Below are 17,008 nucleotides of genomic sequence, written 5' to 3'. Positions count from 1 at the left end.
CCCACTCGAGCCTGCCGACATTCTGCTTCCATGTCTCCTTCTGATCTTCTTCGTCCTCCTCTGTCATTTCTCTTATACCCTTCTTTCCATTCTTCTTCCTAATTTTATTCAGTCTACCTTTACCAGAAACCGTACCTAGGACTGCATTCTTCATTATCCCATTTGTGATATTACAGAGAGAATTAAAAGCATCACACTAAAGTTTCATTATAGTATCATGTTCATCATATTTCTTTTCTAGCCTTGCAATTTTCTCCTTCATGTCATTCAATTGCTCCTAACTAGTGTTGTTAGCATCTGGGGTCGACCTCAAAGGCAAACAGGGACCCATTTCCATATCTTTAGAGGACACTAGGCCATTGTGCTCTTTGAAAAGGGACTAATGTTCACTTTCCGATTTGTTGTTTTCTTCTTTAATTTCCTCTTCTTCGTCCATGTTCTCATTAGGGATTTCAGTCTGTTTTTCCTCATCCACATTAACATCCTCATCCTTAGAATTATCCTGAGAGTCAGCCTCATCTTCAATATAATAAATTTCATAAAAATTAGTCTCAGTCTTGGTAGGTTGATTCCTCTCTTTGTCACAAAGCCTAGCTGACCTTCTTTCCCCCAAGCTACTCTCAACTTTTTCTTGCTTTGTTCCTTTCACATCTTCCTCTTCCAAGTTATGAATCTCCGAGTCAATGGTCAAGCTCTTTTTGGTAGACTCACTACTAGACCTCTTAGCTTTCCTCAATTTAGAAAGATAAAAAAAAGCTTGTATGTTTCTAAATTGTAAACATAAAATTTAATTTTTTCTAAATTTAAAAAATCAAAATCACATATTTAAACAAATAATTTTAGTCATCCAGATATAAGGCTTCTATATTGAAAAAATCAAATTTATACACACGTGAGTTTTCAAGATCAAAAATCTTTTTTATTTTTCTAAATTGTAGTAATAAAAATATAATGTTTCTAAATTATATTTGCACACAGTGATAGAACATACCATTTTTCTCTTTTTTGTTAAGATAATGTTGCAAGAATCTTAGTTATCGATTTAAAAAGATAAAAAAAAACTTGTACGTTTCTAAATTGTAAACATAAAATTTAATTTTTCTAATTTTAAAAAATCAAAATAACATATTTGAACAAATAATTGTAGTAATTTTTCTAAATTTAAAAAATCAAAATCACATATTTGAACAAATAATTGTAGTGATCAAAATATAATGTTTCTATATTGAAAAAATAAAATTTATACGCACATGTGATTTTTCAAGATCAAAAAATATTTTTTATCTTTCTAAATTGTAGTAATAAAAATATAATGTTTGTAAATTATATTTGCATAGAATGATAGAGCATACCGTTTTTCTCTTTTTTGTTAAGATAATGTTGCAAGAATCTTAGTTATCAATTTAGAAAGATAAAAATAAACTTTTATCTTTCTAAATTGTAAACATAAAATTTAATTTTTCTAAATTTTAAAAATCAAAATCACATGTTTAAACAAATAATTTTAGTCATCAAAATATAATGTTTCTATATTGAAAAAATCAAATTTATACACGCGTGACTTTTCAAGATCAAAAATAATTTTTAAGTTTCTAAATTGTAGTAATAAAAATAAAATGTTTCTAAATTATATTTGCATAGAGTGATAGAACATACCGTTTTTCTCTTTTTTGTTAAGATAATGTTGCAAGAATCTTAGTTATCAATTTAAAAAGATAAAAAAGAACTTGTATGTTTCTAAATTGTAAACATAAAATTTAATTTTTCTAAATTTAAAAAATCAAAATCACATATTTAAACAAATAATTTTAGTCATCCAAATATAAGGTTTCTATATTGAAAAAATCAAATCTATGTTTCTAAGTTGTAGTAATAAAAATATAATGTTTCTAAATTATATTTGCATACAGTGATAGAACATACCGTTTTTCTCCTAAACAAACTTGTATGTTTCTAAATTGTAAACATAAAATTTAATTTTTCTAAATTTAAAAAATCAAAATCACATATTTAAACAAATATTTTTAGTCATCAAAATATAATGTTTCGATATTGAAAGAAACAAATTTATATACATGTGATTTTTCAAGATCAAAAGGAATTTTTATGTTTCTAAATTATATTTGCATAGAGTGATAGAACATACCGTTTTTCTCTTTTTTGTTAAGATAATGTTGCAAGAATCGTAGTTATCAATTTAGAAAGATAAAAAACAAACTTGTATGTTTCTAAATTGTAAACATAAAATTTAAGTTTTCTAAATTTAAAAAATCAAAATCACATATTAGAACAAATAATTTTAGTCATCAAGATATAATGTTTCTATATTGAAAAAATCAAATTTATACACATGTGATTTTTCAATTTCTAAATTGTAGTAATAAAAATGTAATGTTTCTAAATTGTATTTGCATAGAATGATAGAACATACTATTTTTCTCGTTTTTGTTAAGATAATGTTGCAAGAATATTAGTTATCAATTTAAAAAGATAAAAACAAACTTGTATGTTTCTAAATTGTAAACATAAAATTTAATTTTTCTAAATTAAAAAAATCAAAATCACATATTTAAACAAATAATTTTAGTCATCAAAATATAATGTTTCTATATTGAAAAAACAAAATTTATATTTCTCAAATGTTATACCCTTAAATAAGATTGTGGTTTAGTTACGGTTAGGGTTAGGGTTGTATTAGGGATAGCATTAATGTTGTATTGGGTTATCATTTAATTTTTATAAGAGTAGAGTTAGAATAAAACAAGTAATCTAAATCAAAAGAAAGTTTAAACTATTTTCGTATTTGTATTAATAAGATTATTTTAATTAAAACTAAGTTTAATCTATTTTAAAATGCCTTTTTTTTATTACAACAAAATTTAAATGTATCAATCTCATAAAAATATTTAAATAATGAAAACCAATTCATAACAAAAGTACATAATAGTGAAGGATTTTTTAAATATTTTATAATAAACTGATAATAAGTTTTATGAATGCATTATCCTATAATAACAACTGCAACATAACCATAACTCTAAATATTTATTATCCTTGACAAGAAAACCTAACCATAACCCTATAAACTTAACCCTAAATATAATGCAAAACATATTGCTAACCCTAACTCTATCCCTAACAATGATGTATACCCTATCCCTAAACACAATCCTAACCCTAACTTTAAATTCTAACCCTAAACCCTAGCCTTAGCCCTAACCTAACACTAATACTAAACATGAAGTAAACCTATCCCTCGCCATAACCATAGTCCTAATCCTAACCATAATCCTAACAAAAAACATAAACCTTAATCATAAAAATAATCATAATCCTAACCCTAATCCTAACATTAATTGAACCATAACCCTAACAATAATCCTTATATAGATTTGCCTAGTTAAACCTTAACTTTGACCTTAAAATAAAGCTTTATTATATAATCCTAACCTGCACACCATGCTTTATCCTTAAACCCTAACCCTATTTGAATACTATTATAGCTTGCATATAAAAAATTGAGATTTAAGTGCGTTAATTGAATAGATACTAATAATGCACAAAATAAATGGTACTAAAATAATATTACTCTTTTGATAAGCATAGAAATCAAATCAATGATGGTGCTTTAAGTAGATTATTATCTGTTTTATGTTATCAAGATTTTATTTCATATATTTAATATAAATTAATTTTAAATCATATTAATAATGGTTCCAATTGAATCTATGAATACAATTTGCTAATTTGAATATTGTAAATTTGGACATTTTCTTGGTGGTCAATTTTCTTGTCGATAAATATGTCTATCTCATATATATTAACAATAGAAAATCAATGTTAATTAATATTTTTACAATGCATTCAAAATTTTCTCTCATAAGATATCCAAATGAATTATACAATGCTCATAAATTTTACCACTTGTGTAGTACCACGGATACATAGAAAGGTTGACCTAGATTCTTTCATAATTTTAGGACTTTAAGTTCATTTTTTGTGAAAAGTTTGATTGATCAGAACTTACCAATTGCTTAGAAGGTTTGAGCTCAATCTATGCAATTACCACCATCTTAGTCATGGATATGCACATGTAACTTATTTTGAATATTTCATAAAATTTATATAAATTATAGTATATACTATTTTATAAAATTTCATGTTTTTGGGTATAAAAATTAAAATCTATTTTAATAGATTTATTATAATTTTAGATTTATTTTTGGTTTTGTATTTTCTTAAATGATTATATCCATTTCAAATTAATTAAAACATATTGTAAATTTACAAATATGTGACTCACTAAACTTGGGGTTCTATCTTTGATACCAAGGTTCTATCCCTATCCCAAACCTTGAATCTAATTTTAATCCTAATGATGATCCAAACCCTAGCCCTAATTATAATTCTATCCGTAACCCTTCTCAAACCCTAACCATAACCTTAATCATAATTATTATTCTCCTAATCTAAATATAAATGAATCTAAGCATTATAGCACAATAGTAACCCTAATTCTAGCCTAACCATAACCCTAAGTAAATGTAACCATAACCCTCAATATGCACGAATCATAATTATAATTAAGCTATAACTTGAGCTATATTTAAACCCTAAAACTAACTACAATCTTAACCATAACCCTAAACCCTAACCCTAACCAAAACCCAAAACCTATCCTTAATCCTAAGAGTAAATCCTACCCATAATCCTAATGCTAACCCTAAACCCTAACTCAAACCATTACCCTCACCCTATCCTTAATCTCAAACCTTAACATTAACCATAATCCTCACCCTAACCCTAAGCCTAAACCTAATTCAAACAATGATATTAACAATGACCCTAGCCCAAATCCTAACCCTAACCTTGACCCAAACCCTAATCTTAACCTTGACCCTAGCTTGATGTAAATCCTAACCCTAACCATAATCCTAACTATGACCCTAAGCCTAAGCCTAAGCCAAAGCCAAACCATCATCCTAAACCTAACCTTAGTGCTAAACATGATTTCAATAATAAACTTAACCATAACCCTAATCATAATCCTAACCCCAACCCCAACCCTAATCCTAACTCTAACCTAACCATAATCCTAAACCCTAACCCTGACAAAAATCCTGCCCTAAATGTAACCCTAATTCAAATGGAGATTTTATCGTAATCTATTCCTAACCTTAACCTAGCCCAAACCCTAATCCTAATAGAACATTAATACCAATTTAACCATAACCGTAATTCTAACCCTAACTTTGATGTAAACCCTAAACTTAATTGTAACCCTGACACTAAACCCTAACCATAAACTTATGTTCCTTATAAGTAAAACTTAACCCTGACCATAATCCTAACCCTAAAATTAACCTTAACCATATTTACTATTTCAACCCTAATTTGAATGTCAACCATAACCCTGAAGCGACCTCGATTATAAATCCAACCTATGGTTTACCTTATCCCCAATCTTTATGCTAACATAACCCATAACCCTAACTAAATTCTAATGCTAACCTTCAAACAAAGCTCTATTAATTTAGTTGTAATTCTAACCTTAATCCTAATTAAACTCTATCCCTAACCCTAATACTGATTCTAATTGAACCTGAACCTTTACCCCAAGCATTATCCTACCAATTACAACTATTATTTTAGTTATAATACTATTACACCCTCTAATCTAGACCCTAACCCTAACCCTAACCTGATAATGACCCTAAACCTAACCTTATATCTAACCCTAACCCTAACAACCCTAATCCTAACACAAACCCTAACTCTTACACCTCTCATCACAAAATATCTTTTATTCCAATCTTAAACCTAACCCTAACCCTAATCCTAATTTTAATTCTAACACTAACCCTAATTTAAATTATAATCACTATTTATAATCTTTAAAACTTACCCTAATTATAATCACTAAGACTAACCCCAATACCAACCTTAAACCTAACCCTAATTATAACTTTTACACTAACTATAATTATTAACCCTAACCCTAACAATAATACTTAGTCTTAACCCTAAAACCTAATCCTAACCATAACCCTAACAACATGCTTTATCCTTGAATCCTAACCCTTCCCGAGTCATAACACTAAATGTAACCTTAATTTAGTTGTAATGCTAACCCTAATCCTAATTAAACCCTATCCCTATTCCTAATATTGATTCTAATTGAACCTGAACCTGAACCCTTACCCCAAGCATTATCCTACAATAATAACTATAATCGTTAACTAAAACCAATTATAACTATCATTTTATCTATAATACTATAACTCCCTTTAATCTAATCCCTAACCCTAACAACCCTAATCCTGACGCAAACCCTAACTCTTGTAGCTATCATCATAGACTATCTTTCTATGCAATCTTAACCCTAACCCTATCCCTAATCCTAATTATAATTCTAGACCTAACCCTAACCCTAATCCTAATTTTAATTATAATCTTTAAACTTTACCCTAATTATAATCACCAAGACTAACCCTAACACTAACCATGATCCCATGCGAAAAACAAAACTTGATGCTAACCCTAACCATGATATACACCCCAATTGTTATTATATTCCTAACCCTAACCATGATATAAACCTTAACCCTGCCATAATACTAACCTTAACCCTAATCCAAAACATAACCATAAACTGAATCCTAATCCTAACCATACCCCCAGTTATAATTGTCACCCTGACACTAAACCCTAACACTAAACCCTAACCTTAACCATAAATTGAACCGTAATATTAAACCGTAACCATGACCCTAACCCTAACCATAATCCTAACTGTAATCCTAAACCTTAATGCTAACCATAATCCTAAACCAAAACCAAACCCTAATGTTGATGCTAACCCTAACCATGATATAAACCCTAAACATTATCATAACCCAAACCCTAATCATAAATCTAACCCGAACCATTATGTAAACCTTAACCCTAACCATAACACTAACCTTAACCCTAATGCTAACCATAACCATATTACTCCAATTAAATAAAGTTTAATATTATCATTAAATAAAGTTTAATATATCTTAGATTTTAGTATTTGCTTTGATCTTGCAACACATAAATTATATAAAATAGTCTAAATAGATATTTAAAATTTCATATATCCTTATCGCCTATTTTTATCATGTACCGAATTCTAATAGGCGTCTCCATAAGGATATCTGAATGTATTATATATATATTTGATTAAAATAAAATATATGTAAGCTAGGTCTTACCTTTTTAAAATTAGGAAGCCCGGCACTTTGAATTAATTTTGGGAGATTTCTTTCATGCTTTCTTAAGATGTAATTAGTTAGTCAAAGCTTCTAATTTGAATAGGGAGCAGATCGTAATTTTTTTCGTCTCCACTACGCACAACACATTGAATGCATCATTTGACGGAACAAAGGTCCTCGTAGGAGCTTCTTAAATTTGGGGCTCCCTGTATATATAGATGAGAGTATTGCATTGGATGTCATATCAGTTTCCGGCTGCTAACTGATCATTTAGTTGAAACGTAAAGTGTTTTCTGTGCGCTTAACACAATAAAGAAATTATGGAGAATTTCATGCGTTGGAAACTGATAGTACTGTTTTTTGTGTACTTCCTTCTGTTTATAGTGCATGTTTCGGCCAGGTGCAGCCATACCACTATTCCATGTCCTTCGCCCCAACCGCCCCCAAAGAAATCTATTTTATCAGAGACGGATTGGGCACCTGTGCGGCCTCAGCAACCATATTCCATGGCCGTACCGCTCTCCAAGAAGTCTGTTTTATCAGTCCAAAACTGGTCACATGTGCGCCTCTTTCGTAATGCTGAAGACCCTGCTTCCGAATCTCACCGTATGGACAGCCACTGAAACCAATTTTCTCTCCTCTCCTGTTCTCATCCATTCTCAAGTGAGACAAATAAAACTGGATTCGTTCATTCTATAGTGCATCAATAGTCCACCCGGTGGTGCGGCTGTATTTACAAGATCGGTGTAAATTTTCAACCGTTTCTTTCACTTGTATATTTTTATTCATTCACGTAGTCGAAATAAATGTTGATTTAGTCTTCCCGGATTACAATACATATTTAATACGTATCGTGCATAAATAAAGAATAAACTGCAGCCACCCGTTGGCACGGCAGTATACAGAAGATCGGTATAAATTTTCTAATACGCAAGCACAACCAATTCCATGAAGAACCTAAAGGCTATAAAATAATGTTGAGAAGTTTATACAAGAATAAATAGTAAACAAATTTTGAAATGCCAAAAGATTATGTGTTGGAAAAGGTCAGTTTTAGAAGCAAGATATGATCTGTTCCTTGTTCAAATCTTGTGACTGAAAGTTCCATCTTAATGAACGGAGAAAAGAATATCAAAGGTTAGTTGTTAAGGGAAACAATGCCATTCCAGGTATGGAAATAATTAATTAATTAATAACATATTCTATTTATTTAAGGTTATTGTCTTAGTCTTATTTTTTTTTATTAGATAAGCAGGGAGATGGCCCTGAATGAAAAGAGAAGCAGAATTACATCATAAACCAAACACCAACTATAAAATAGCTAACAAAAAGGAACCAGTTCTAATAAAAAATGATCAAAAATTTTCCTACCCCTGAGACTATTTCTACGGATGCTAGTATCATACCCAATGTTAATAGCAGAAGTATCACAATACCGATTATCATAAGCTATACAACTAATGATGTTTCCAGCATTATCCTTATCAACATAACCGAGCCAGTCTTAGTATAATTAATTAACATAAAGTCTGTCAAATTGGGCACACAGGTCCCAATTAGCCATCTAAAGAAAAACATAACAAAAAGACCAAAATAGAGAAAACCAAGAGACCATTACTTCTTTATTAGATTCCATTCCCACTCGAGCCTGCCGACATTCTGCTTCCATGTCTCCTTCTGATCTTCTTCGTCCTCCTCTGTCATTTCTCTTATACCCTTCTTTCCATTCTTCTTCCTAATTTTATTCGGTCTACCTTTACCAGAAACCGTACCTAGGACTGCATTCTTCATTATCCCATCTGTGATATTATAGAGAGAATTAAAAGCATCACACTAAAGTTTCATTATACTATCATGTTCATCATATTTCTTTTCTAGCCTTGCAATTTTCTCCTTCATGTCATTCAATTGCTCCTAACTAGTGTTGTTAGCCTCCTGGGTCGACCTCAAAGGCAAACAGGGACCCATTTCCATATCTTTAGAGGACACTAGGCCATTGTGCTCTTTGAAAAGGGACTAATGTTCACTTTCCGATTTGTTGTTTTCTTCTTTAATTTCGTCTTCTTCGTCCATGTTCTCATTAGGGATTTCAGTCTGTTTTTCCTCATCCACATTAACATCCTCATCCTTAGAATTATCCTTGGAGTCAGCCTCATCTTCAATATAATAAATTTCATAAAAATTAGTCTCAGTCTTGGTAGGTTGATTCGTCTCTTTGTCACAAAGCCTAGCTGACCTTCTTTCCCCCAAGCTACTCTCAACTTTTTCTTGCTTTGTTCCTTTCACATCTTCCTCTTCCAAGTTATGAATCTCCGAGTCAATGGTCAAGCTCTTTTTGGTAGACTCACTACTAGACCTCTTAGCTTTCCTCAATTTAGAAAGATAAAAAAAAGCTTGTATGTTTCTAAATTGTAAACATAAAATTTAATTTTTTCTAAATTTAAAAAATCAAAATCACATATTTAAACAAATAATTTTAGTCATCCAGATATAAGGCTTCTAGATTGAAAAAATCAAATTTATACACACGTGAGTTTTCAAGATCAAAAATCATTTTTATGTTTCTAAATTGTAGTAATAAAAATATAATGTTTCTAAATTATATTTGCATACAGTGATAGAACATACTGTTTTTCTCTTTTTTGTTAAGATAATGTTGCAAGAATCTTAGTTATCGATTTAAAAAGATAAAAAAAAAACTTGTACGTTTCTAAATTGTAAACATAAAATTTAATTTTTCTAAATTTAAAAAATCAAAATCACATATTTGAACAAATAATTGTAGTAATTTTTCTAAATTTAAAAAATCAAAATCACATATTTGAACAAATAATTGTAGTGATCAAAATATAATGTTTCTATATTGAAAAAATAAAATTTATACGCACATGTGATTTTTCAAGATCAAAAAATATTTTTTATCTTTTTAAATTGTAGTAATAAAAATATAATGTTTGTAAATTATATTTGCATAGAATGATAGAGCATACCGTTTTTCTCTTTTTTGTTAAGATAATGTTGCAAGAATCTTAGTTATCAATTTAGAAAGATAAAAATAAACTTTTATCTTTCTAAATTGTAAACATAAAATTTAATTTTTCTAAATTTTAAAAAACAAAATCACATGTTTAAACAAATAATTTTAGTCATCAAAATATAATGTTTCTATATTGAAAAAATCAAATTTATACACGCGTGACTTTTCAAGATCAAAAATAATTTTTAAGTTTCTAAATTGTAGTAATAAAAATAAAATGTTTCTAAATTATATTTGCACAGAGTGATAGAACATACCGTTTTTCTCTTTTTTGTTAAGATAATGTTGCAAGAATCTTAGTTATCAATTTAAAAAGATAAAAAAGAACTTGTATGTTTCTAAATTGTAAACATAAAATTTAATTTTTCTAAATTTAAAAAATCAAAATCACATATTTAAACAAATAATTTTAGTCATCCAAATATAAGGTTTCTATATTGAAAAAATCAAATCTATGTTTCTAAGTTGTAGTAATAAAAATATAATGTTTCTAAATTATATTTGCATACAGTGATAGAACATACCGTTTTTCTCCTAAAAAAACTTGTATGTTTCTAAATTGTAAACATAAAATTTAATTTTTCTAAATTTAAAAAATCAAAATCACATATTTAAACAAATATTTTTAGTCATCAAAATATAATGTTTCGATATTGAAAGAAACAAATTTATATACACGTGATTTTTCAAGATCAAAAGGAATTTTTATGTTTCTAAATTATATTTGCATAGAGTGATAGAACATACCGTTTTTCTCTTTTTTGTTAAGATAATCTTGCAAGAATCGTAGTTATCAATTTAGAAAGATAAAAAACAAACTTGTATGTTTCTAAATTGTAAACATAAAATTTAAGTTTTCGAAATTTAAAAAATCAAAATCACATATTTGAACAAATAATTTTAGTCATCAAGATATAATGTTTCTATATTGAAAAAATCAAATTTATACACATGTGATTTTTCAATTTCTAAATTGTAGTAATAAAAATGTAATGTTTCTAAATTGTATTTGCATAGAATGATAGAACATACTATTTTTCTCGTTTTTGTTAAGATAATGTTGCAAGAATATTAGTTATCAATTTAGAAAGATAAAAACAAACTTGTATGTTTCTAAATTGTAAACATAAAATTTAATTTTTCTAACTTAAAAAAATCAAAATCACATATTTAAACAAATAATTTTAGTCATCAAAATATAATGTTTCTATATTGAAAAAACAAAATTTATATTTCTCAAATGTTATACCCTTAAATAAGATTGTGACTTTAGTTACGGTTAGGGTTAGGGTTGTATTAGGGATAGCATTAATGTTGTATTGGGTTATCATTTAATTTTTATAAGAGTAGAGTTAGAATAAAACAAGTAATCTAAATCAAAAGAAAGTTTAAACTATTTTCATACTTGTATTAATAAGATTATTTTAATTAAAACTAAGTTTAATCTATTTTAAAATGCCTTTATTTTATTACAACAAAATTTAAATGTATCAATCTCATAAAAATATTTAAATAATTAAAACCAATTCATAACAAAAGTACATAATAGTGAAGGATTTTTTAAATATTTTATAATAAATTGATAATAAGTTTTATTATCCTATAATAACAACTGCAACATAACCATAACTCTAAATATTTATTATCCTTGACAATAAAACCTAACCATAACCCTATAAACTTAACCCTAAATATAATGCAAAACATATTGCTAACCCTAACTCTATCCCTAACAATGATGTATACCCTATCCCTAAACATAATCGTAACCCTAACTTTAAATTCTAACCCTAAACCCTAGCCTTAGCCCTAACCTTAACACTAATACTAAACATGAAGTAAACCTATCCCTCGCCATAACCATAGTCCTAATCCTAACCATAATCCTAACCAAAAACATAAACCTTAATCATAAAAATAATCATAATCCTAACCCTAATCCTAACATTAATTGAACCATAACCCTAACAATAATCCTTATATAGATTTTCCTAGTTAAACCTTAACTTTGACCTTAAAATAAAGTTTTATTATATAATCCTAACCTGCACACCATGCTTTATCCTTAAACCCTAACCCTATTTGAATATTATTATAGCTTGCATATAAAAAATTGAGATTTAAGTGCGTTAATTGAATAGATACTAATAATGCACAAAATAAATGGTACTAAAATAATATTACTCTTTTGATAAGCATAGAAATCAAATCAATGATGGTGCTTTAAATAGATTATTATCTGTTTTATGTTATCAAGATTTTATTTCATATATTTAATATAAATTAATTTTAAATCATATTAATAATGGTTCCAATTGAATCTATGAATACAATTTGCTAATTTGAATATTGTAAATTTGGACATTTTCTTGGTGGTCAATTTTCTTGTCGATAAATATGTCTATCTCATATATATTAACAATAGAAAATCAATGTTAATTAATATTTTTACAATGCATTCAAAATTTTCTCTCATAAGATATCCAAATGAATTATACAATGCTCATAAATTTTACCACTTGTGTAGTACCACAGATACATAGACAGGTTGACCTAGATTCTTTCATAATTTTAGGACTTTAAGTTCATTTTTTGTGAAAAGTTTGATTGATAAGAACTTACCAATTGCTTAGAAGGTTTGAGCTCAATCTATGCAATTACCACCATCTTAGTCATGGATATGCACATGTAACTTATTTTGAATATTTCATAAAATTTATATAAATTATAGTATATACTATTTTATAAAATTTCATGTTTTTGGGTATAAAAATTAAAATCTATTTTAATAGATTTATTATAATTTTAGATTTATTTTTGGTTTTTTATTTTCTTAAATGATTATATCCATTTCAAATTAATTAAAACATATTGTAAATTTCTATGCAATTACCACCATCTTAGTCATGGATATGCACATGTAACTTATTTTGAATATTTCATAAAATTTATATAAATTATAGTATATACTATTTTATAAAATTTCATGTTTTTGGGTATAAAAATTAAAATCTATTTTAATAGATTTATTATAATTTTAGATTTATTTTTGGTTTTTTATATTCTTAAATGATTATATCCATTTCAAATTAATTAAAACATATTGTAAATTTACAAATATGTGACTCACTAAACTTGGGGTTCTATCTTTGATACCAAGGTTCTATCCCTATCCCAAACCTTGAATCTAATTTTAATCCTAATGATGATCCAAACCCTAACCCTAATTATAATTCTATCCGTAACCCTTCTCAAACCCTAACAATAACCTTAATCATTATTATTATTCTCCTAAGCTAAATATAAATGAATCTAAGCATTATAGCACAATAGTAACCCTAATTCTAGCCTAACCATAACCCTAAGTAAATGTAACCATAACCCTCAATATGCTCGAATCATAATTATAATTAAGCTATTACTTGAGCTATATTTAAACCCTAACCCTAACCAAAACCCAAAACCTATCCTTAATCCTAAGAGTAAGCCCTACCCATAATCCTAATGCTAACCCTAAACCCTAACTCAAACCATTACCCTAACCCTATCCTTAATCTCAAACCCTAACATTAACCATAATCCTCACCCTAACCCTAAGCCTAAACCTAACTCAAACAATGATATTAACAATGACCCTAGCCCAAATCCTAACCCTAACCTTGACCCAAACCCTAATCTTAACCTTGACCCTAGCTTGATGTAAATCCTAACCCTAACCATAATCCTAACTATGACCCTAAGCCTAAGCCTAAGCCAGAGCCAAACCATCATCCTAAACCTAACCTTAGTGCTAAACATGATTTCAATAATAAACTTAACCATAACCCTAATCATAATCCTAACCCCAACCCCAACCCTAATCCTAACTCTAACCTAACCATAATCCTAAACCCTAACCCTGACAAAAATCCTGCCCTAAATGTAACCCTAATTCAAATGGAGATTTTATCGTAATCTATTCCTAACCTTAACCTAGCCCAAACCCTAATCCTAATAGAACATTAATACCAATTTAACCATAACCGTCAACCATAACCCTGAAGCGACCTCGATTATAAATCCAACCTATGGTTTACCTTATCCCCAATCTTTATGCTAACATAACCCATAACCCTAACTAAATTCTAATGCTAACCTTCAAACAAAGCTCTATTAATTTAGTTGTAATTCTAACCTCAATCCTAATTAAACCCTATCTCTAATCCTAATACTGATTCTAATTGAACCTGAGCCTTTACCCCAAGCATTATCCTACCAATTACAACCATTATTTTAGTTATAATACTATTACACCCTCTAATCTAGACCCTAACCCTAACCCTAACCTGATAATGACCCTAAACCTAACCTTATATCTAACCCTAACCCTAACAACCCTAATCCTAACACAAACCCTAACTCTTACACCTCTCATCACAGAATATCTTTCATTCCAATCTTAAGCCTAACCCTAACCCTGATCCTAATTTTAATTCTAACCCTAACCCTAATTTAAATTATAATCACTATTTATAATCTTTAAAACTTACCCTAATTATAATCACTAAGACTAACCCCAATACCAAACCTTAAACCTAACCCTCATTATAACTTTTACACTAATTATAATTATTAACCCTAACCCTAACAATAATACTTAGTCTTAACCCTAAAACCTAATCCTAACCATAACCCTAACAACATGCTTTATCCTTGAATCCTAACCCTTCCTGAGTCATAACACTAAATGTAACCTTAATTTAGTTGTAATGCTAACCTTAATTAAACCCTATCCCTATTCCTAATATTGATTCTAATTGAACCTGAACCTGAACCCTTACCCCAAGCATTATCCTACAATAATAACTATAATCGTTAACTAAAACCAATTATAACTATCATTTTATCTATAATACTATAACTCCCTCTAATCTAATCCCTAACCCTAACAACCCTAATCCTGACGCAAACCCTAACTCTTGTAGCTATCATCATAGACTATCTTTCTATGCAATCTTAACCCTAACCCTATCCCTAATCCTAATTATAATTCTAGACCTAACCCTAACCCTAATCCTAATTTTAATTATTATCTTTAAACTTTACCCTAATTATAATCACCAAGACTAACCCCAATACTAACCCTAACACTAACCATGATCCCATGCGAAAAACAAAACTTGATGCTAACCCTAACCATGATATATACCCCAATTGTTATTATATTCCTAACCCTAACCATGATATAAACCTTAACCCTGACCATAATACTAACCTTAACCCTAATCCAAAACATAACCATAAACTGAATCCTAATCCTAACCATACCCCCAGTTATAATTGTCACCCTTACACTAAACCCTAACACTAAACCCTAACCTTAACCATAAATTGAACCGTAATATTAAACCGTAACCATGACCCTAACCCTAACCATAATCCTAACTGTAATCCTAAACCTTAATGCTAACCATAATCCTAAACCAAAACCAAACCCTAATGTTGATGCTAACCCTAACCATGATATAAACCCTAAACATTATCATAACCCAAACCCTAATCATAAATCTAACCCGAACCATTATGTAAACCTTAACCCTAACCATAACACTAACCTTAACCCTAATGCTAACCATAACCATATTACTCCAATTAAATAAAGTTTAATATTATCATTAAATAAAGTTTAATATATCTTAGATTTTAGTATTTGCTTTGATCTTGCAACACATAAATTATATAAAATAGTCTAAATAGATATTTAAAATTTCATATATCCTTATCGCCTATTTTTATCATGTACCCGAATTCTAATAGGCGTCTCCATAAGGATATCTGAATGTATTATATATATATTTGATTAAAATAAAATATATGTAAGCTAGGTCTTACTTTTTTAAAATTAGGAAGCCCGGCACTTTGAATTAATTTTGGGAGATTTCTTTCATGCTTTCTTAAGATGTAATTAGTTAGTCAAAGCTTCTAATTTGAATAGGGAGCAGATCGTAATTTTTTTCGTCTCCACTACGCACAACACATTGAATGCATCATTTGACGGAACAAACGTCCTCGTAGGAGCTTCTTAAATTTGGGGCTCCCTCTATATATAGATGAGAGTATTGCATTGGATGTCATATCAGTTTCCGGCTGCTAACTGATCATTTAGTTGAAACGTAAAGTGTTTTCTGTGCGCTTAACACAATAAAGAAATTATGGAGAATTTCATGCGTTGGAAACTGATAGTACTGTTTTTTGTGTACTTCCTTCTGTTTATAGTGCATGTTTCGGCCAGGTGCAGGCATACCACTATTCCATGTCCTTCGCCCCAACCGCCCCCAAAGAAATCTATTTTATCAGAGACGGATTGGGCACCTGTGCGGCCTCAGCAACCATATTCCATGGCCGTACCGTCTCAAAGAAGTCTGTTTTATCAGACCAAAACTGGTCACATGTGCGCCTCTTTCGTAATGCTGAAGACCCTGCTTCCGAATCTCACCGTATGGACAGCCACTGAAACCAATTTTCGCTCCTCTCCTGTTCTCATCCATTCTCAAGTGAGACAAATAAAACTGGATTCGTTCATTCTATAGTGCATCAATAGTCCACCCGGTGGTGCGGCTGTATTTACAAGATCGGTGTAAATTTTCAACCGTTTCTTTCACTTGTATATTTTTATTCATTCACGTAGTCGAAATAAATGTTGATTTAGTCTTCCCGGATTAGAATACATATTTAATACGTATCGTGCATAAAT

The 17,008-nt window shown here is 29.2% G+C and overlaps 1 protein-coding gene across 1 annotated transcript; it reads right to left on the bottom strand.

Moving 5' to 3' along the window:
* Nucleotides 1-379: 379 nt before the first annotated feature.
* Nucleotides 380-16,802, bottom strand: LOC131862177 (uncharacterized). The gene is made up of 3 exons (XM_059214989.1): nt 16,616-16,802; nt 9,266-9,394; nt 380-519 (listed from the first exon to the last, which is right to left on the bottom strand). The coding sequence occupies exons 1-3, from the start codon at nt 16,800-16,802 to the stop codon at nt 380-382; spliced, it is 456 nt and encodes a 151-aa protein (XP_059070972.1).
* Nucleotides 16,803-17,008: the final 206 nt, after the last annotated feature.

Source organism: Cryptomeria japonica, unplaced genomic scaffold (genome assembly GCF_030272615.1).
Source record: "Cryptomeria japonica unplaced genomic scaffold, Sugi_1.0 HiC_scaffold_38, whole genome shotgun sequence".
Classification (NCBI taxonomy): Eukaryota; Viridiplantae; Streptophyta; class Pinopsida; order Cupressales; family Cupressaceae; genus Cryptomeria; species Cryptomeria japonica.
The sequence above is the reverse complement of the archived record's forward strand: the minus strand, read 5'-3'. Positions and strand labels throughout refer to the sequence as shown.

Bases quoted from the DNA above. Each gene is read 5' to 3' on its own strand.
- LOC131862177 (XM_059214989.1), bottom strand. From the start codon at position 16,802: ATGGATGAGAACAGGAGAGGAGCGAAAATTGGTTTCAGTGGCTGTCCA. The intron at 9,395-16,615 runs GTCTCTGATAAA...ATTATATTGAAG, and splicing joins GCCGCACAGGTGCCCAATCC to ATGAGGCTGACTCCAAGGAT. The intron at 520-9,265 runs GTGAACATTAGT...ATTATATTGAAG, and splicing joins AGAAAACAACAAATCGGAAA to ATGAGGCTGACTCTCAGGAT.